General features: G+C 41.0%; 1 protein-coding gene across 2 annotated transcripts in view; it reads left to right on the top strand.

Annotated features, from left to right (window-relative positions):
- Nucleotides 1-18,359, top strand: part of LOC127412306 (myomesin-2-like) — a 96,478-nt gene that overhangs the window by 32,680 nt on the left and 45,439 nt on the right. For both annotated transcript variants that reach the window (XM_051648553.1, XM_051648554.1), the window contains exons 11-16: nucleotides 1,952-2,151; nucleotides 2,249-2,302; nucleotides 9,083-9,210; nucleotides 9,960-10,143; nucleotides 10,950-11,124; nucleotides 15,716-15,837. In XM_051648553.1, coding sequence (XP_051504513.1) covers nucleotides 1,952-2,151; nucleotides 2,249-2,302; nucleotides 9,083-9,210; nucleotides 9,960-10,143; nucleotides 10,950-11,124; nucleotides 15,716-15,837 — 863 coding nt within the window. The remainder of the gene's footprint in view (nucleotides 1-1,951; nucleotides 2,152-2,248; nucleotides 2,303-9,082; nucleotides 9,211-9,959; nucleotides 10,144-10,949; nucleotides 11,125-15,715; nucleotides 15,838-18,359) is intronic.

The raw sequence follows: 18,359 nt of genomic DNA on the forward strand, positions 1-18,359 counted from the left end.
TCATCTAAAAATCTTCGTTTGTGTTCAGCAGAAGAAATAAAGTCATACACATCTGGGATGGCATGAGGGTGAATAAATAATAAGAGGATTTTCATTTTTGGGTGAACTATACCTTAAAGGTAAATGTAATGTAAGACTTTTTATACTCTTGAACGCTCAAAGAGGACAATGTTAAGCTTTGTAATAAAACTGTATGTTGGAACGTCTTGTTCATTCCTTATAGCCAGGGTTGGGAGGGTTACTTTTGACATTTTTGAAATATTCCACTACAGATTACAGAATACATGCTGTAAAATGTCATTTGTAATGTATTCCGTTAGATTACTCAAGGTCAGTAATGTATTCTAAATACTTTGGATTACTTCTTCAGCACTGGGAGATTTTTTCACTTGTTTTGACTATAAAAACTCTGCCAGTAGAGTAAGACAAAATACACGTTAAAAATACATTCTCTGAAAAACCTAAATATCTTATGCAGTGTTGTTTCTGAAACAAGATAAATCTAATAACTTTTTTTTTTAAGGATTTTTGGATATTTTTACAGGAAAACAATAAAAAAATAATTATCAAGAATACGATTTTTGCACTAATATCAAAGGTCTTACTACAAAAAAGAAATTATGTTCCAACGTGAATTTTCTTGATAAAAAAATATGATCGTGCCTGGTAACGTGCATGTAAAATGGCTAGAAATAGCATTTTAACTTAGCGTAAAGCTGACAATTTACACAAGGTTTATTTCTATTTCTTCTGCTCCAAACTTACTTCAAACTTACTTCTCTGTCTGCTCGTATGAATGTAATACATCATAAGAAAGTGTTTCACCGCTGTTCAAATGCACTTTGGATCACATCATTTATATGTATAAATGTTTTTCATCTGAAAGGACTGAATATTAAATGAAACAAATTACGATAAAAGGCAAAGTAATCTCTTCAGTAATCAAATACTTTCTGAATGTAACTGTATTCTAATTACCAATGATTTAAACTGTAACTGTACAGTTACTTATATTTTGTATTTTAAATACGTAATCCTGTTACATGTATTCTGTTACTCCCCAACCCTGCTTATAGCAGTGTGTTACTGTTTGGATGTACTAAGAATGATGTTAGTTATGAATAGTTATGGTGTACAGAAGGACATATACTTAAAAAAAATGTAGTAGACATTAGAAAACATTTTGTGCTACTTGAATTGGTGGATTTCCATCTTTATACTATAGAAGGCTTTGTTTGGAAAATGTTAATAAAACATTATTGTTACATATTGTTTTGTTTTCTTTCCTAAGAAGGAAATACATGCATTTTAACAGGAAAAGTATAGTATGTAAATAGTAAATTTTCAGCACTTTCAAAATATGTGATTAACCGCAATGAACTATGAAAAATCCTGTGATTAATTGTGATTAATTTTTTTTTTATCAATTGATGTGACCAATATGATTTTTTTGTTTTTTTTTGACAGATTTCGTGATAATCCTGACACAAAAATAGTGCAGAATTATTTTTTTCTTTCTTCTTTCTTTCTTTTTTTTATGAATATAACATCATAACTTTTCTGCGTTTGAAAATTTTCAAAACTTTATGTTAATTTCCAGGTTAAAAAAATAATAATGCAGATTTTCAGTGTGGTCTCTGTGATTGCTTACAACACACATTTTGCCTGTAACATAGTATTTTGCATATGCTAATCAAAGCTGTGATTTGTTTCTGCCACTTTGAGCTCCACTAGTATCAAGCTGAAATTTACGGTAGTTCGTTGGACGGTAATCAGACTGCTAAATGATGCATGAAACTGTAATATTATTTACAAATGTGCCTCATCATATATATCATCTCCTCAGAACGTGAAAGTGGACTATAATTTTCACTCATTCAGAGCGCTGTGGAGGTAATGATAGGATAATCTTGTTTGCTCTCTTGTTTATTCTCTCACTCTTATTGAACAGATGTGAAGTAGGAACAGAGAACTGGGTGCAGTGTAATGACTCCCCTGTGAAGATCTGCAAATACCCTGTGCAGGGGCTCTTTGAAGGACACTCATATTACTTCCGTGTGCGTGCTGTCAACTCGCGTGGCATCAGCAGACCCTCCCGAATATCCGAGCCCATTGCTGCTCTGGACCCTACAGAGTTTGAGAGACTTCATGGTGAGCCAAACTAAGTCTTTATGAAGATACATTTATTGGTCAGTATTTTAGTGTCAGATTAGTAATGGTTCTTGTATTTACTGTTTTATTTCAACAGCCACAAAACTTGGTGGAAGACTCAACGTTGTGACTTACTATGATGATCTTGAAGGTAGTGTGTTTCCAATCATTATAGTACTGGTATTAATGGTGCATTAAGCAATTTTACCCACTGTATAAAAAATTGGTCTAGATAATTCTGTTTTACTCTACTTAATGGTGGCCACCATGTTGAGATCAAATGACCAGCCGATAACCACCTTAATACAGAGCACAACAGTTGGGTTCTGGAAGTAAAAATCCCATTCATTTTCACCATTGGGGAATCACTTTTTAATGATAACTTATTAACCTTTAAAGACAGGGATGTTAATCAATTGTATATGCTTCTTGAAGTCATTGGTCTGCATTATTTCATCCATATTTTAAAAAATCATGTTGAATTGCAAAATTTCTGGTGAAGAACTACACGACCCATGATCCTGTGGGGAAAAGATCCAGCAATCAGAGAATCGCGGCAAACAAATCGCGCCAAAAGAGCTCAGCAGACCACCTACTCCCATTATGCACTTTTTAATAATGCAACTGATCTTTCCTACACTCTCAAACTACTTATATATTTGTGTATATACAAATATTTTCAATTAAACTTAAAATATAATGTTTCCAAACATCCTGGTTACTTGCGTAACATCCGTTCCCTGATGGAGGGAATGTAGTGACACTGGGGGTCACTCTTGGGAGCCCGAGACACCTCTGGTCTTTGATAAAAGGCCAATGAAAATTGGTGAGTGGTATTTGCATGCCACTCCCTTGGACATACGGGTATAAAAGGAGCTGGTATGCAACCACTCATTCAGGTTTTATGCTGAGGAGCCGAGACAAGATCCGGCCATTTCAGCGGGTAGTTCAGCGTTGTGGCAGGAGGAACACAACGTCTCATTCCCTCCATCAGGGAACAAAGGTTACGCAAGTAACCAGGATGTTCCCTATCTGTCACTCACTTGACGTTGTGTCGATGTAGTGACACTAGGGGTCCCTATACGAAATGCCACAACTGGCTGAACTGTGTTACGTGAACTGGCGGTGTGTGATGGGCAGACCACTGTGTGCCTTGTAGCCAGCACAACAGGCCGACACGTAACCTCCCCCAACATAGTTATGAGTGTCAATCGTCACTTTGGGAAAAGTCAACTACCCAAAAGTTAGAGACAGGCTAACCCAGTCGTGGCCTCTTTTCCCCTTCTTTTTTTTCACTCCCTAAAAAAGAAGGGGATTATCCGACTGGGCCACCAGATCTAGTCGGGGGTATCCCTCCCAAGGGGAGGACACTGCAGAGACCACACCTCGCCCAAAGAGAAGGGGGGATATTTAAGTGGAAAATACGTCACATGGTCTTGCCGACCATGTGGAGAGTCTCATGGTAGATCCTACCCAATGGGGGAGGAGTTACTACAAACATGGAGACTGTGGCAGAGGGGGCTCTGCCGAAGGAAGACGCAGTTTGCCAACAGGGAAACTAATTAGCGGAAGCTATACATTGCATGGGGTTACCTTACAGGAACCGCCACATGCGGAGCACCTACCCCAGAACAGAGCTCTTAGTTAGCATGTGTACTCCGAAAACTGGACTGCCACAGGGCTCAGAGGAAGTCAACCAGGGAACATAGTTTGTGAACACTACTGGGAATTAATGGCGCACGTCTTCAGCTCAGAGGAGGTGAAAGGTGTTATGTGCAAGCGATACACCCGGCCGGCTATCCTGGGCTTATCCTCTTGTATTGCGTGCCACTACCTGGGACGAAACCGGTTCCACCCGGAGGTTGTAGAACCTTGCAAAGGTGTTGGGTGCTCTGCAAATGTCTGTTAGAGAGGCACCCCTGGCCAGGGCCCAGGAGGCCGCTATACCCCTGGTAGAATGGGCTCATAGTCTTACCGGGGGCGGCACGTCCTGGGCATGATATGCCATAACTATGGCGTCAATGAGCCAGTGGGCGATCCTCTGCTTGGAGACAGCGCTTCCTTTCTGCTGTGCATCAAAGCAGACAAAGAGCTGCTCAGAGATCCTAAAGCTATGCATGCGATCCAAATAGATGCGTAAAGCACGCACCGGACACAGCAACAACAGGGCTGGGTCTGCCTACTCCTGGGGCAGTGCTCGCAGGTTCACCACCTGGTCCCTAAAAGGGGTCATGGGAACCTTGGGCACATAGCCTGGTCGGGGTCTCAGGATCACGTAAGAGTAGCCCGGACTGAACTCCAGGCACGTTTCGCTGCCAGAGAACACTTGCAGGTCTCCTACCCTCTTGATGGAAGTGAGCGCAGTCAAGAGGGCAGTCTTCAAAGAGAGTGCCTTAAACTCAGCTGACTGTAAATGCTGAAAGGGGGCTCTCTGAAGACCCTGAAGAACTACAGAGAGGTCCCATGAGGGAATGAGGCACGGTCTGGAGGGATTCAGCCTCCTGGCACCTCTCAGGAACCTGATGATCAGGTTGTGCTTCACTAAGGACTTACCGTCTACTGTGTCATGGTGTGCTGCTATAGCAGCAACATACACCTTCAAGGTGGAAGGGGACAGCCGCCCTTCCAACCTCTCCTGCAGGAAGGAAAGCACTGATCCGACTGCGCATCTCTGGAGGTCTTCCCGTCGGGAAGAACACCACCTAGTGAACAGATGCCACTTAAAGGCATACAGGCGCCTCATAGAGGGGGCCCTAGCTTGAGTGATCGTGTCTACCACCGCTTAGGTCTTCCACATCACACCCAGGGGCCAGACATACAGAGGTCTGGTCGTGGGTGCCAGATGGTGCCCTATCCCTGAGAAACAAGGTCCTTCCTCAGGGGAATTTGCCAGGGGGTGGCTGTCGCGAGAAGCGTGAAGTCCGAGAAGTCCGTGGGCCAGTAGGGTGCTACCAGGACGACCTGCTCCTCGTCCTCTCTGACCTTGCACAGAGTCTGTGCAAGTAGGCTCACTGGAGGAAATGCATATTTGCGCAGGCCAAGGGGCCAGCTGTGTGCCAGCATGTCTATGCCGAGGGGTGCCTCAGTCAGGGCGTACCAGAGCAGGCAGTGGGAGGATTCTTGGGAGGCGAACAGGTCCATCTGTGCCTGTCCAAATAGACTCCAAATCAGCTGGACCACCTGAGGGTGGAGTCTCCACTCTCCCCTGAGTGTAACCTGCCATGACAGTGCATCCGCTGTAGTGTTGAGGTCGCCGGGGATGTGAGTGGCTTGCAGCGACTTGAAGTGCTGCTGACTCCAGAGGAGGAGACGGCGGGCGAGTTGTGACATACAATGAGAGTGCAGACCGCCTTGGTGGTTGACATATGCTACCATTGCCATGTTGTCTGTCCGAACTGACATGTGCTTGCCCTGGATCAACGGCCGAAACCTCCGCAGGGTGAGCAGAATTGTCAACAACTCGAGGCAGTTGATGTGCCAATGCAGTCATGGGCCCGTCCACAAGCCGGCGGCTGCGTGCCCGTTGCAAATAGCACCCCAGCCCGTTTTGGAGGCGTCTGTCATGACCACGACGCACCTGGAGACCTGCTATAGTGGAACACCTGCCCGTAGAAACGAGAGGTCGTGCACACAACATGTCCCGAGATTGAGCTAGGATTAGCCAATCGTCGAGATAGTTGAGAATGCGAATGCCCACTTCCCTTAATGGGGAAAGGGTTGCCTCTGTGACTTTCGTGAAGACACGAGGAGACAAGGACAGGCCGAAAGGTAGGACCTTGTACTGATACGCCTGACCCTCGAATGTAAACCGCAGGAAAGGTCTGTGTCGAGGTAGAATTGAGATGTGGAAATACGCGTCCTTCAGTTCTACCACCGCGAACCAATCTTGATGCCGGACGCTCACCAGAATGTGTTTTTGTGTCAGCATCTTGAACGGGAGTCTGTGTAAAGCCTGGTTCAGTACTCGCAGGTCCAAGATTGGCCGCAACCCACCGCCTTTTTTCGGTACGATGAAGTAAGGGCTGTAAAACCCCTTCTTCATCTCGGCTGGAGGGACAGGTTCTATCACACCCTTCCGTAGGAGGGTAACGATCTCCGCGCGCAAGGTAGCAGCGTTTTCGTCCTTCACCAAGGTGAAGTGGATACCGCTGAACCTGGGCGGACGCTTGGCGAACTGAATCGCATAGCCGAGTCGGACGGTCCGTACCAGCCATTGCGACGGATTGGAAAGCTCAAGCCACGCATCAAAGTACCGTGTAAGGGGGACCAAAGGGACAACGTCGTCAGACGTACTGGCAGGTGGGGCCTCGCGGCGGGGCGGAGCTCGAGGTGCCACACCATGTTGTGGCCGTGCTGAGTCTAGGGACATCGAAGCACTTACCTGGCTCCTTGTGACCACCCCCAGAACAGCCTGTGATGGGGGAGGAAGAGGCCTGTCCTCGTGACCCATGGAGACTGTCACATCGGGGGCGGATTTGTGCCACAGCTGGGTGCTCAGGGGTGGAAGACCGCCGCTGGAGCGCCAAACCTGCCAAATAGAGTGGTGGACGGTGGTCATGATGACGGCCGTGCACACCGGATACGTGACCCAGGGAACAAGGAAACCGCTCTTGCTGAACTCTTGGGTACTTTGGCATGCAGCGCAATTAAATGCAAAGGTAACAAAAAGATTCTCCTCCCGGCCCTGACCGGGGGATGGAGAGGTCTGCTTACCAGCTCCAGAGCAGCGAGTTTCGTCATCCCTGGGTCGCCCATCTCAGGGGTGCTTTGAAGCCTTTCATGGGTTCTTGGTGGCCATGAGATGGATGGCATCTGCTTCCTGCAATGGGCTCCACGCCGGGGCTGGGCCAAAGGGGAAGCCCAATCGGGGCAGATGAGCGTGCTGAGGAATGGGAGGTCCGCGGGGGGATACCCAGCGGAGGCGGTCCCATTGGGGTCCCCAAATCGCCCCCAGTGCTAGCCGCGCTGGCCTCATACCCGTGGGTAAAAGGACCGAGGCGGGGAGCCTCTGGGGTGGCTTGCTTTCTTACGAAGGCAAGCCGTGACCACACCGTTGCCATGGACATGTCCTTGCAATGAGTACATGACCCATCCACGAATGCTGTCTCCATGTGAGCAGTGCCCAGACACAAAAGACAGTGATCGTGACCATTATAAGGCGAGAGATAATGAGCGCAACCAGGAATAGCGCACAAGGAAAGGCATTTTTAAAAAGACGCGTCTTTAAAAAGATGTTCCGTGTGTGCCGCTCTTTTAGACAAATATACTCTTTTAGAGAAATATACTCTTTTACAGAAATATACTCTTATTTCTGCCGAAGCGCCCAGGGGCATTCTCTGCAGTGCACCAGTGCAGAGGAGGGAGAAGCCGCTGAAATGCGCCGTCAGATCCAGCAGAGGTGAATGAACAGTCGTGGCAATTCAGCTCAGAGAGCATGACCGTTCGGCTCTGAAGAGAAAATCTGAATGAGTGGTTGCATAACAGCTCCTTTTATACCCGTATGCCCGGGGGAGTGGCATGCAAATACCACTCGGCAATTTTCATTGGCCTTTTATCAAAGACCAGAGGTGTCTCGGGCTCCCAAGAGTGACCCCTAGTGTCACTACATCGACACAACGTTGAGCGAGTGACAGATAGGGAACTATAATCAATAACCTTAAATTCATAGTTTGTTACAGGAATTTTCCATAATTTTAAATCTTATTACATTATGCTTCATGGGATTACAGCACATTCCTTCATTATAGACGTTAAGTACACAGTCTTGTCAGATTTTCAAATATATATTTTTTTTGCTTCAAATCGAAATTTGTAATGTTTTCATTCCCCTCAGAGCTGGTTGATTTGGTTCATGGCTTAGAACTCTTTTATAAAGGATTTTATGAAATCTATATGGAAAAAAGGTGGTGGCACCAATAGGTGTCGGTACAGAGTTCAAGACCACTGTTGTATTATTCATAGGTTAATTTCCCTGAGAAGTGTAAACACTTTGGCTCTGTGGAACTATCATGGGGTGAATTCCAAACAGCATTTTTACACCTTTGAAGGGTACTGCGGTAAAGTGGTATTGTAAACACTTTAAGCATACCATGAATCACATGAAGTGAGAGCATACAGATTGACGTGTTTAAATTGAATTAAAAACACAAATAAGTTATATTTGACAAAAATGTATTATTTGTTAAAACAATAATAACCAACATAGTCCCATGAGAATTCTTCACAATACTTCCGTACAACTTAATTCGGAAGAAAAGGTATGACTTATACATCAACCAATCACATCCGCTTCACGAACCCCCGTTCGGAACCCAGAAGTATAACTTTCTTCAGTATTACACATCAGGCCTTTAACATTAATAATTTGGATTTTGCCCTAAGTGCACCCTTAACTATTGTGAGACCGAGATATTGTATTTATACATTATACATTATATATATATATACAGTCATTCAAACAACTGTGCCTGTCTTTGTATTTGTAATCTGTACTAGATGACAGCAGCTGTCACTCTGTGCTTAGTTTTTTTCCTCCTATTCGTTTCATGGTTTTCGCTTTCAAAATTAACAATAATTATCCAGCCCATAATTGGTTCTCTTCTGAGAGGTACTGATTAGTTTTTGATGAGAATTCCATCAGGAAGGGAATGCACAAACATCTGTGGTTCTTTCTCAATTTTAAATTAACACATCAACTAGTGTCACCAGTGTATATGTGTGTGTGTGTGTGTGTGTGTTTTATTTTTTTTAGCAGCAACAGCACCATAGATGATATTCATTTATCAATCCATGATATTAAAGTTGCTTTAAAAGCTGGTGAAATTGGCGGGACATTTCCTGGAGTCTTTTTTTTTTTTTTTTTTTTTTTTTTTTTTGTGGATGTGTGTGTTGAGAGTAGACAGTAATTCTGTTTGATGTGCTTTGCCTGCAGCCGAGGGAAAAGCTCCGGGACCTCCCTCTAAAGTCTGCGCTTCAGAGACGGACCGAACATATGTTGTGCTCAGTTGGGTTGCTCCAGTCTACCATGGCAAAGCCCCCATGTGGTATTACATTGAGAAGGTTAGTTTCAGCTCACTGCCAGACGATTGCCCAGCCGAACAGACAAAAGTTTATTCCAGCAATTTACATTTATCCTCAGGGCACCTTACAAGACAATTACAAACATTTACTGTTAAGAACATTTCAAATAAGCTAACACTTTGAATTTGATTATATAGTCCAGCAAAGAGGACCATTTTACTGCTCAGAAGTTGAGGCTTATTTACTTAATCTCAGATGTTTCTTCCTAAGAGAAATTGAAATAGACACAAATTTGACAGTAGCTCAGATAATGGAAGAATTTCTCTCTTGGGAGAATTTGAGAAATGTTCAGAAACTTTATAGAGTCATCAGTTATGTTTTTATCAGTATTAGCTTTGTCTGAGATGTTTCTCCTAAATATCTTTGGTGACAAAAATAGAAACACAGTTGTTGAGACAGTAATTGTATAGAGCTTTAAAATGTATTTGTATAGTATAGATCAGATCATTTGGTTTTGGGAGAATTTTATGACAAATATCGATAATGTTCATACTGAGATCTTGGACCTTTGTATCTTTGCCAATTTTAGCACAGTTTGAGACATTGTTGAGATCACTTCTTAAACTCTAGACATGTGAGATTACTGGGTAGCAAAAGTGTCTTTTTACTCGCTATTTACTGTGATCTCATTGCTGCCCAGGAGAAACAATTGAAATATAAAGGGCAGTCATTTCTCACAGGATACATTTGTGTTAAATGGTGTTTTTAATGTGTCTGATCCCATAAAGCTTCAGGTTGGAAGTGGATCCTGGCAGAGAGTGAACACTAAAGTTCCCATCAGATCTCCTCGCTATGCTGTCTTTGACCTATCTGAGGGAAAAGAGTATCAGTTCCGTGTGCTGTCTGCTAATATATACGGCACCAGCGATCCATCAGAACCCACCAAATCTATAACAACACTGCAACTCAAGGGTAAACATCCTAAACATCTGCATGTCACAACAAGGTCACCACGGCTGATGTATTCAGATTAAGGAATAGTTCACCAGAAATTTTGTCAGCATTTAGATTTACATTCCAAACTGCATTATTTAATTTCTTGTGTGAAAAGGAGATCTTAAGCAGAATGTCTAAGCTTCTATTGTCTGTACAACAAAAGTGGAGGGTGATTTATACTGCCAAGGTTTAAAAAAGTATCAAAATTATCATACAAATATTCCTTGTGACTCGTGCTATATTTCAAGTCTCCTAAGCCATAAAATAGCTTTATGTGAGAACCAGACCAAAGTTTAAGCCTTTGTTCTCTGGTAATTTTTACCTCTGCTACAGCTCGCAAATCTCATTTGTGTTGATGTCAGTTAAAAAATTGTGCTTTTGGATATGTTGCATCAGGTTAGATGTCATTGATGGCAAATACCACTGCAAATGAGATTTGAGATCGTAGAGGGGAAGATTATGAGTGAGTAATGTCTTATATGGACTACTTTTATGGTGCTTTTTTGTCCATTTTTTTTTTTTTTGTCAGTTTAAGTCACCTTCCAGTTCCATTGTATGGAAAAAAAGAGGCTCTGACATTCTGCTAAACATCTATTTGTGTTTCATGGTAGAAAAAAAATATATACAGGATTGTAATGACATTTTGATGTTGTTATTAAGGCAGTAATGCATTTTTATGTGCCTTTCTGTAGTGGAACTAATTCATACATGATAGGTCATCAAGAGATTGAGTCGGCCGCTGGGTGAAGTCACCCCTGAAATGAAGTTGTGTGTTCATTCAGGTGTGCCGTCAGCTCCTGGACAAGTCGTTGCGACGAGGGAGACCGACACCTCTGTTCTCATCCAGTGGGCGCCTCCAAAGGATCCCAATAACCTGATTGGATATTACATTGATTCTTGTGTGAAAGGCTCTAAAGACTGGACTTCAGCCAATCACAAGCCCCATAAGAAGACCAAGTATGTGTTCAATCTTGGCAAAATCATTTGAGACACTTACCAAGAATAAGGTTTGAAACTTAAAAACAATATATATATAGTATTTAATTTGTTTGTTTATTTATTATTTATTTTTTTATCAAATAGTAAGTGAAAGGAGGTGCTTAACCCCTTAAAGTTTCATATTTTGGTGGCTGCCCACAATTTTACACACTTAAATTTAAAAGCTCACCTCACACATACAGTGGACTAACTGCAAAATATTGGTCTAATTTTACAGAACAACTAATTTTTTCCAACAATTGTTTACAGACAGATTGTTTCACTTTTAATTGACTATATCACAATTCCATTGGGTCAGAAGTTTACATACACTAAGTTAACTGAGCAGCTTGGAAAATGTCAGAAAATTATGTCAAGCCTTTATGCAATTAGCCAATTAGCTTCTGATAGACTAATTAGCTAATTGGAGTCAATTTGAGGTGTACCTGTGGATATATTGTAAGGCCTCCTTTCAAACTCAGTGCATCTTTGCTTGACATCATTGGAAAATCAAAAGAAATCAGCCAAGACCTCAGAAAAAAAAAAAAAAAAAGATGGACTTCCACAAGTCTGGTTAATCCTTGGGAGCAATCCAAACACCTGAAGGTACCACGTTCACCTGTACAAACAGTAGTACACAAGTATAAACACCATGGGACCACACAGCCATCATACCACTCAGGAAGGAGACGCATTCTGTCTCCTAGAGATGATTGTAGTTTGGTGCGAAAAGTGCAAATCTCAAGAACAACAGCTAAGGACCTTGTAAAGATGCTGGAGGAAACAGGTAGACAAGTATCTATATCCACAGTAAAACGAGTCTTATATCGACATAACCTAAAAGGCTGCTCAGCAAGGAAGAAGTTACTGCTCCAAAACTGCCATAAAAAAGCCAGACTACAGTTTGCAAGCGCACATGGGGACAAAGATCTTTTATTTTGGTTTGATGAAACAAAAATTGAACTGTCTGGCCATAATGACCATCGTTATTTTTGGAAGAAAAAGGGTGAGGCTTGCAAGCTGAAAAACACCATCCCAACTGTGAAGCATGGGGGTGGCAGCATCACGTTGTGGAGGTGCTTTGCTGCAGGAGGGACTGGTGCACTTCTCAAAATAGATGCCATCATGAGGAAGGAAAATTATGTGGATATATTGAAGCAACATGTCAAGACATCAGCCAGGAAGTTAAAGCTCGGTCACAAATGGATCTTCCAAATGGACAAAGACCCCAAGCATGCCTCCAAAGTTGTGGCAAAATGGCTTAAGGATGACAAAATCAAGGTATTGGAGTGGCCATCACAAAGCCCTGACCTCAATCCGATAGAAAATTTGAGGGCAGAACTGAAAAAGCGAGTGCGAGCAAGGAGGCCTACAAACCTGACTCAGTTACACCAATTCTGTCTGGAGGAATGGGCCAAAATTCCAGCAACTTATTGTGAGAAGCTTGTGGAAGGCTCCCCAAAATGTTTGTCCCAAGTTAAACAATTTAAAGACAATGCTACCAAATACTAACAAAGTGTATGTACTGACCCACTAGGAATGTGATGAAAGAAATAAAAGCTGGAATAAATCATTCTCTCTACTATTATTCTGACATTTCACATTTTTAAAATAAAGTACTGATCCTAACTGACATAAGACAGGAAATGTTTTCTATGATTAAATGTCAGGAATTGTGAAAAACTGAGTTCAAATGTATTTGGCTATGGGGTATGTAAACTTCTGACTTCAATGTATATATATACACTACGGTCAAAAGTTTTGAAACTTGACTGAAATGTTTCTCATGATCTTAAAAATCTTTTGATCTGAAGGCGTATGCTTAAATGTTTGAAATTAGTTTTGTAGACAAAAATATATTTGTGCCACCATATTAATTTATTTCATTATAAAACTAAAATTTAATTAAAAAAAAAAGTTTTGAAATTGATGACTTGGACCAAATAATAAAGAAAAGCAGCCAATAAGTGTCCAACATAGATGGGAACTCCTTCAATACTGTTTAAAAAGCATCCCAGGGTGACACCTCAAGAAGTTGGTTGAGAAAATGTCAAGAGTACATGTCTGCAAATTCTAGGCAAAGGGTGACTACTTTGAAGATGCTAAAATATAACACAGTTTTGATTTATTTTGGATTTTGTTTAGTCACAACATAATTCCCATAGTTCCATTTATGTTATTCCATAGTTTTGATGACTTTACTATTATTCTAAAATGTAAAAAAAAAAAAAAAAAAGATTATAATAAAGAATGAGTAAGTGTTTCAAAACTTTTGATCGGTAGTATATATATATATATATATATATATATATATATATATATATATATATATATATATACAAACAGTATATATACAGTATATTTATCCTGTCTTTGAAAGACTGTGATTCAAGCTCTGTTTGCTCTATGTCCCTGCAAAAAGTGTTATTTATTTCCACTAGATGGCAGACGTACTAATAAAAAAATCGGTAACACTACAATAAGGTTCCATTTGTCAACATTAGTTAACAACATTAGTTAACATGAACTAACAATGAACTATACTTATTAAGCATTTATTAATCTTAGTTAATGTTAACTCCAACATATACTAATTCCATTTTAAAATTAAAAGTTGTATTAGTTAACATTACTTAATGCACTATGAACTAACATGAACTAACCAAGAACAATTCTATTTTTATTAACTAACATTAACAAAGATTACTAAATTATGTAATAAATATATTGTTCATTGTTAGTTCATGATACCTAATGCATTAACTAATGTTAACGAATGGAACCTTGTTGTAAAGTGTTACCAAAAAAATCCTCCATCAACTTCCATCAAAATATACAGATCTGAAATGCAGGTGGTGCTCAAACACAGCCGAGTACTCGCCATGTGCTCGTCCATTGGCATTCAGTCTATTTTGTGGTCTTACGCACATTCCCCAGTGTTTTGTTGAATGTGTCTGCCTCTGAGTGGTTGTTGAAGTTGACATCCTCAGCTTTGCGATGATGTATAATAAGATGCGTGACTCCTTTAAGACTTCAGCATCACCGTCATATCATCACGGGAGTGTGGGGAACACTGTCCGAATGTTGTAAAAACAAACTTGAATTAGCTGTTTAGAACAATGAAGTGTGAGAGGTGTAGCGGATATGAAAAGCATGTGTTCAGTATATATGGCATTTCATATCCAACACAGTAAAGGAAAACCAGTGCGCGCTGTGAAACGGTCTTTATTATCGTCCGAGGCCTCTGCCGGTCATAGGTATCCTAATAATAACTCAAGTTAAAAGATAAGATATAATTCAAACATCTATATTTACTAACTCCCATGTAAACAACATTAACATTAGAACCTGTTCAGTCCGCAAAACAACGCTCTTTCTCCGCTTCCTTAGACAGAGTGTGTGTTCCCCTCATTAAAGCTCCTGTAGAAACAAGAGAAAGAGGAACTAATATTATCAACATCCAACAAAATAAAAAGGCAGGTGACATATTTAATAAAATAGTTCTACATACAATATTTAGATGCTATAATATAATGTAGTATGATGCAAAAATAAATAACAGATTATAAAATAAGAAATAATAATAATTAAATAAATGAAATAGTGACAATAAATAAATAGCAAAAAATGACATTGAGTTTACATTAAATTACACCTAGGGGTTATCATTTCGACTTCAGTTTGACACTAAGCCTTGTTCATTATAGGGCTATTCATCCTAATATAGAGAATATCTGGTGTAAGCCTTACACAAAATAGGGGTTTGTGCCCATAGGCATGTAAGTTTTATAGGCTTATATATAAAAATATATATATATATATTTTTAAATGAATAATTTTGTGTTTGTATTTGATTTTCAATTAACCAACCTAAAGTATTTTTGTGAGCAAAAACTACACAGATGAGCCAAATCATTATAACCACCAGCCTAATATGCTGTTGGCCCTCCGCGTGCCGCCAAAACAGTGCCAACCCACCGAGGCATGGACTCTACAAGATCCCTGAAGTTGTCTTGTGGTATCTGGCACCAAGACATTAGCAGCAGATCCTTCAAGTTCTGTAAGTTGCGAGGTGGAGCCACCATGTTTCGGACAGGGAAATTCATATAACAATGACAGTGAGCAGAAAGCTTACCAAAATTACCAGTTATGACAGAGCTCCTGATGAAAGGTTAAATGATCGACATCAACTAATCAGATTACAAGAAAATCTGTTATCGGTATTGGCTGTAAAAATCCTGAGTATCTCTAATATAATATATATAAAACATTAAAAAAATCTAGGATTTTGTGCATCTATTGATTTAAAAAAAGGTAATGGGACACCAAAGTGTACCATAGTTATGGGAAATGCCTTGAAGTGCATGATCGTGAATATGGTAATTGAAACGTAATCAAAATGTGATCACATTTTACAACAGCAAGCAGAACAGGAAAACCAGACCACTTACATAAGGATTTTGCATTGCTGACATGTGTCTGTTGAGTGTGTTATGCCCTGTAAAAGAAAAATAATGGAATAAAACTTCCTCTTTCACAACCTCACTGCTGAGTCACTGGGTTCTTGCAGATTTGTTGTGCACGGTCTGACCACTGGCGAGACGTATGTATTCAGAGTGCAAGCCATCAATGAGCTGGGCCTCAGTGACGAATCGCAGGAATCCGCCCCTCTCACTGTGAGAGCTGCTCTTAGTAAGTATGGTTGTCCACAGACTCACACAACCAAAGCTATTTTGATATTCTATTTACACACCAACTCACAAAGTACACTTTATTTTGTGGCACCTGACAGTAAAATTTCCTCTTGCCAAAAAGCTCAAACGCTACTGTATTTTTCTGCAGGAAGTGTTTAATATTAAATATGAAGAAATTTAAATGCTAAAAAAAAAAAAAAAGATAAAAAAAAGAAGTCTTCCTTAATTTCATAAACATAGGCTGAAAAAGGACTAGGATTAAGGAAGAATGTTCAGCACCTATGCTTTGGAAAGTCGCTACACAATGACAATACAAAATAAGATAAAAGTTCCTTTAATTGAATTTACAATGACTTCAAACTCGCCCAATCAGAATTTAGTAGGAACTCTCTGCATTTTAAATAATTGTATATCCATGTTGCGAAAGTCTACTCTGCAAACTGTGTCTCAGATTAATGCTTGTGGTCTAGACAGCTTCAATAAATACTGTATAATCGTAGTAACTTAGATTTGTCTGGTGAAACACAGTTTAAACACAGTGTAACTAAGTTGTTCAAGTTTACCTCGCAGTGTCACAACTTAATACAGCAGATTAACATAGATTTATGTGGATATCAGCTATTTCACAATGGCTTTAAACATTGCTCATCCAGTAAAATTAATTATGTACAGTAGTCTGTAGTATTTAATTTGCACAAATACATAATTTAGCAATGTGTAAAATATTTTTGGGGTAAATTTTCCAGCAAAAATTATTATATTGTGATATATATATATATATATATCCATAGGGTTTAATATGACATCGGCCCACCCTTTGCAGCTATAACAGCTTCAACTCTTCTGGGAAGGCTTTCCACAAGGTTTAGGAGTGTGTTTATGGGAATTTTTGACCATTCTTCCAGAAGCACATTTGTGAGGTCAGACACTGATGTTGGACGAGAAGGCCTGGCTCGCAGTCTTCGCTCTAATTCATGCCAAAGGTGCTCTATCGGGTTGAAGTCAGGACTCTGTGCAGGCCAGTCAAGTTCTTCCACACCAGACTCGCTCATCCATGTCTTTATGGACCTTGCTTTGTGCACTGGTGCGCAGTCATGTTGGAACAGAAAGGGGCCATCCCCAAACTGTTCCCACAAAGTTGGGAGCATGGAATTGTCCAAAATCTCTTGGTATGCTGAAGCATTCAGAGTTCCTTTCACTGGAACTAAGGGGCCAAGCCCAGCTCCTGAAAAACAATCCCACACCATAATCCCCCCTCCACCAAACTTCACAGTTGGCACAATGCAGTCAGACAAGTACCGTTCTCCTGGCAACCGCCAAACCCAGACTCATCCATCAGATTGCCAGATGGAGAAGCGCGATTCGTCACTCCAGAGAACGCGTCTCCACTGCTCTAGAGATGCATCCAAGCCATACATCACCAAGTACAATGCAAAGCGTCGGATGCAGTGCTTTACACCACTGCATCCGACGCTTTGCATTGCACTTGGTGATGTATGGCTTGGATGCAGCTGCTCGGCCATGGAAACCCATTCCATGAAGCTCTCTACGCACTGTTCTTGAGCTAATCTGAAGGCCACATGAACTTTGGAGGTCTGTAGCGATTGACTCTGCAGAAAGTTGGTGACCTCTGCGCACTTTGCGCCTCAGCATCTGCTGACCCCGCTCTGTCATTTTACGTGGCCTACCGCTTCGTGGCTGAGTTGCTGTCATTCCCAATCGCTTCCACTTTGTTATAATACCACTGACAGTTGACTGGAATATTTAGTAGTGAGGAAATTTCACGACTGAACTTGTTGCACAGGTGGCATCCTATCACAGTACCACACTGGAATTCACTGAGCTCCTGAGAGCGGCCCATTCTTTCACAAATGTTTGTAGAAACAGTCTGCATGCCTAGGTGCTTCATTTTATACACCTGTGGCCGTGGAAGTGATTGGAACACCTGAATTCAATTATTTGGATGGGTGAGCGAATACTTTTGGCAATATAGTGTATATATATATATATATATATATATATATATAACTCAGCAAAAAAAGAAACGTCCTCTCACTTTCAACTGCTTTTATTTTCAGCAAACTTAACGTGTAAATATTTGTATGAACATAAAAAGATTCAACAACTAAGACATAAACTGAACAAGATTCACAGACGTGACAGAAATGGAATAATGTGTCAATATATAAATCAAAAGTAACAGTCAGTATCTGGTGTGGCCACCAGCTACATTAAGTACTGCAGTGCATCTCCTCCTCATGGACTGCACCAGATTTGCCAGTGCTTTCTGTGAGATGTTACCCCACTCTTCCACCAAGGCACTTGCAAGTTCCCGGACATTTCTGGGGGGAATGGCCTTAGCCCTCACCCTCCTATCCAACAGGTCCCAGACTTGCTCAGTGTGATTGAGATCCGGGCTCTTCGCTGGCCATGGCAGAACACTGACATTCCTGTCTTCCAGGAAATCATGCACAGAACAATCAGTATGGCTGGTGGCATTGTCATACTGGAAGGTCATGT

The sequence above is a fragment of the Myxocyprinus asiaticus genome, chromosome 21 (genome assembly GCF_019703515.2).
Source record: "Myxocyprinus asiaticus isolate MX2 ecotype Aquarium Trade chromosome 21, UBuf_Myxa_2, whole genome shotgun sequence".
NCBI classification, from domain to species: domain Eukaryota; kingdom Metazoa; phylum Chordata; class Actinopteri; order Cypriniformes; family Catostomidae; genus Myxocyprinus; species Myxocyprinus asiaticus.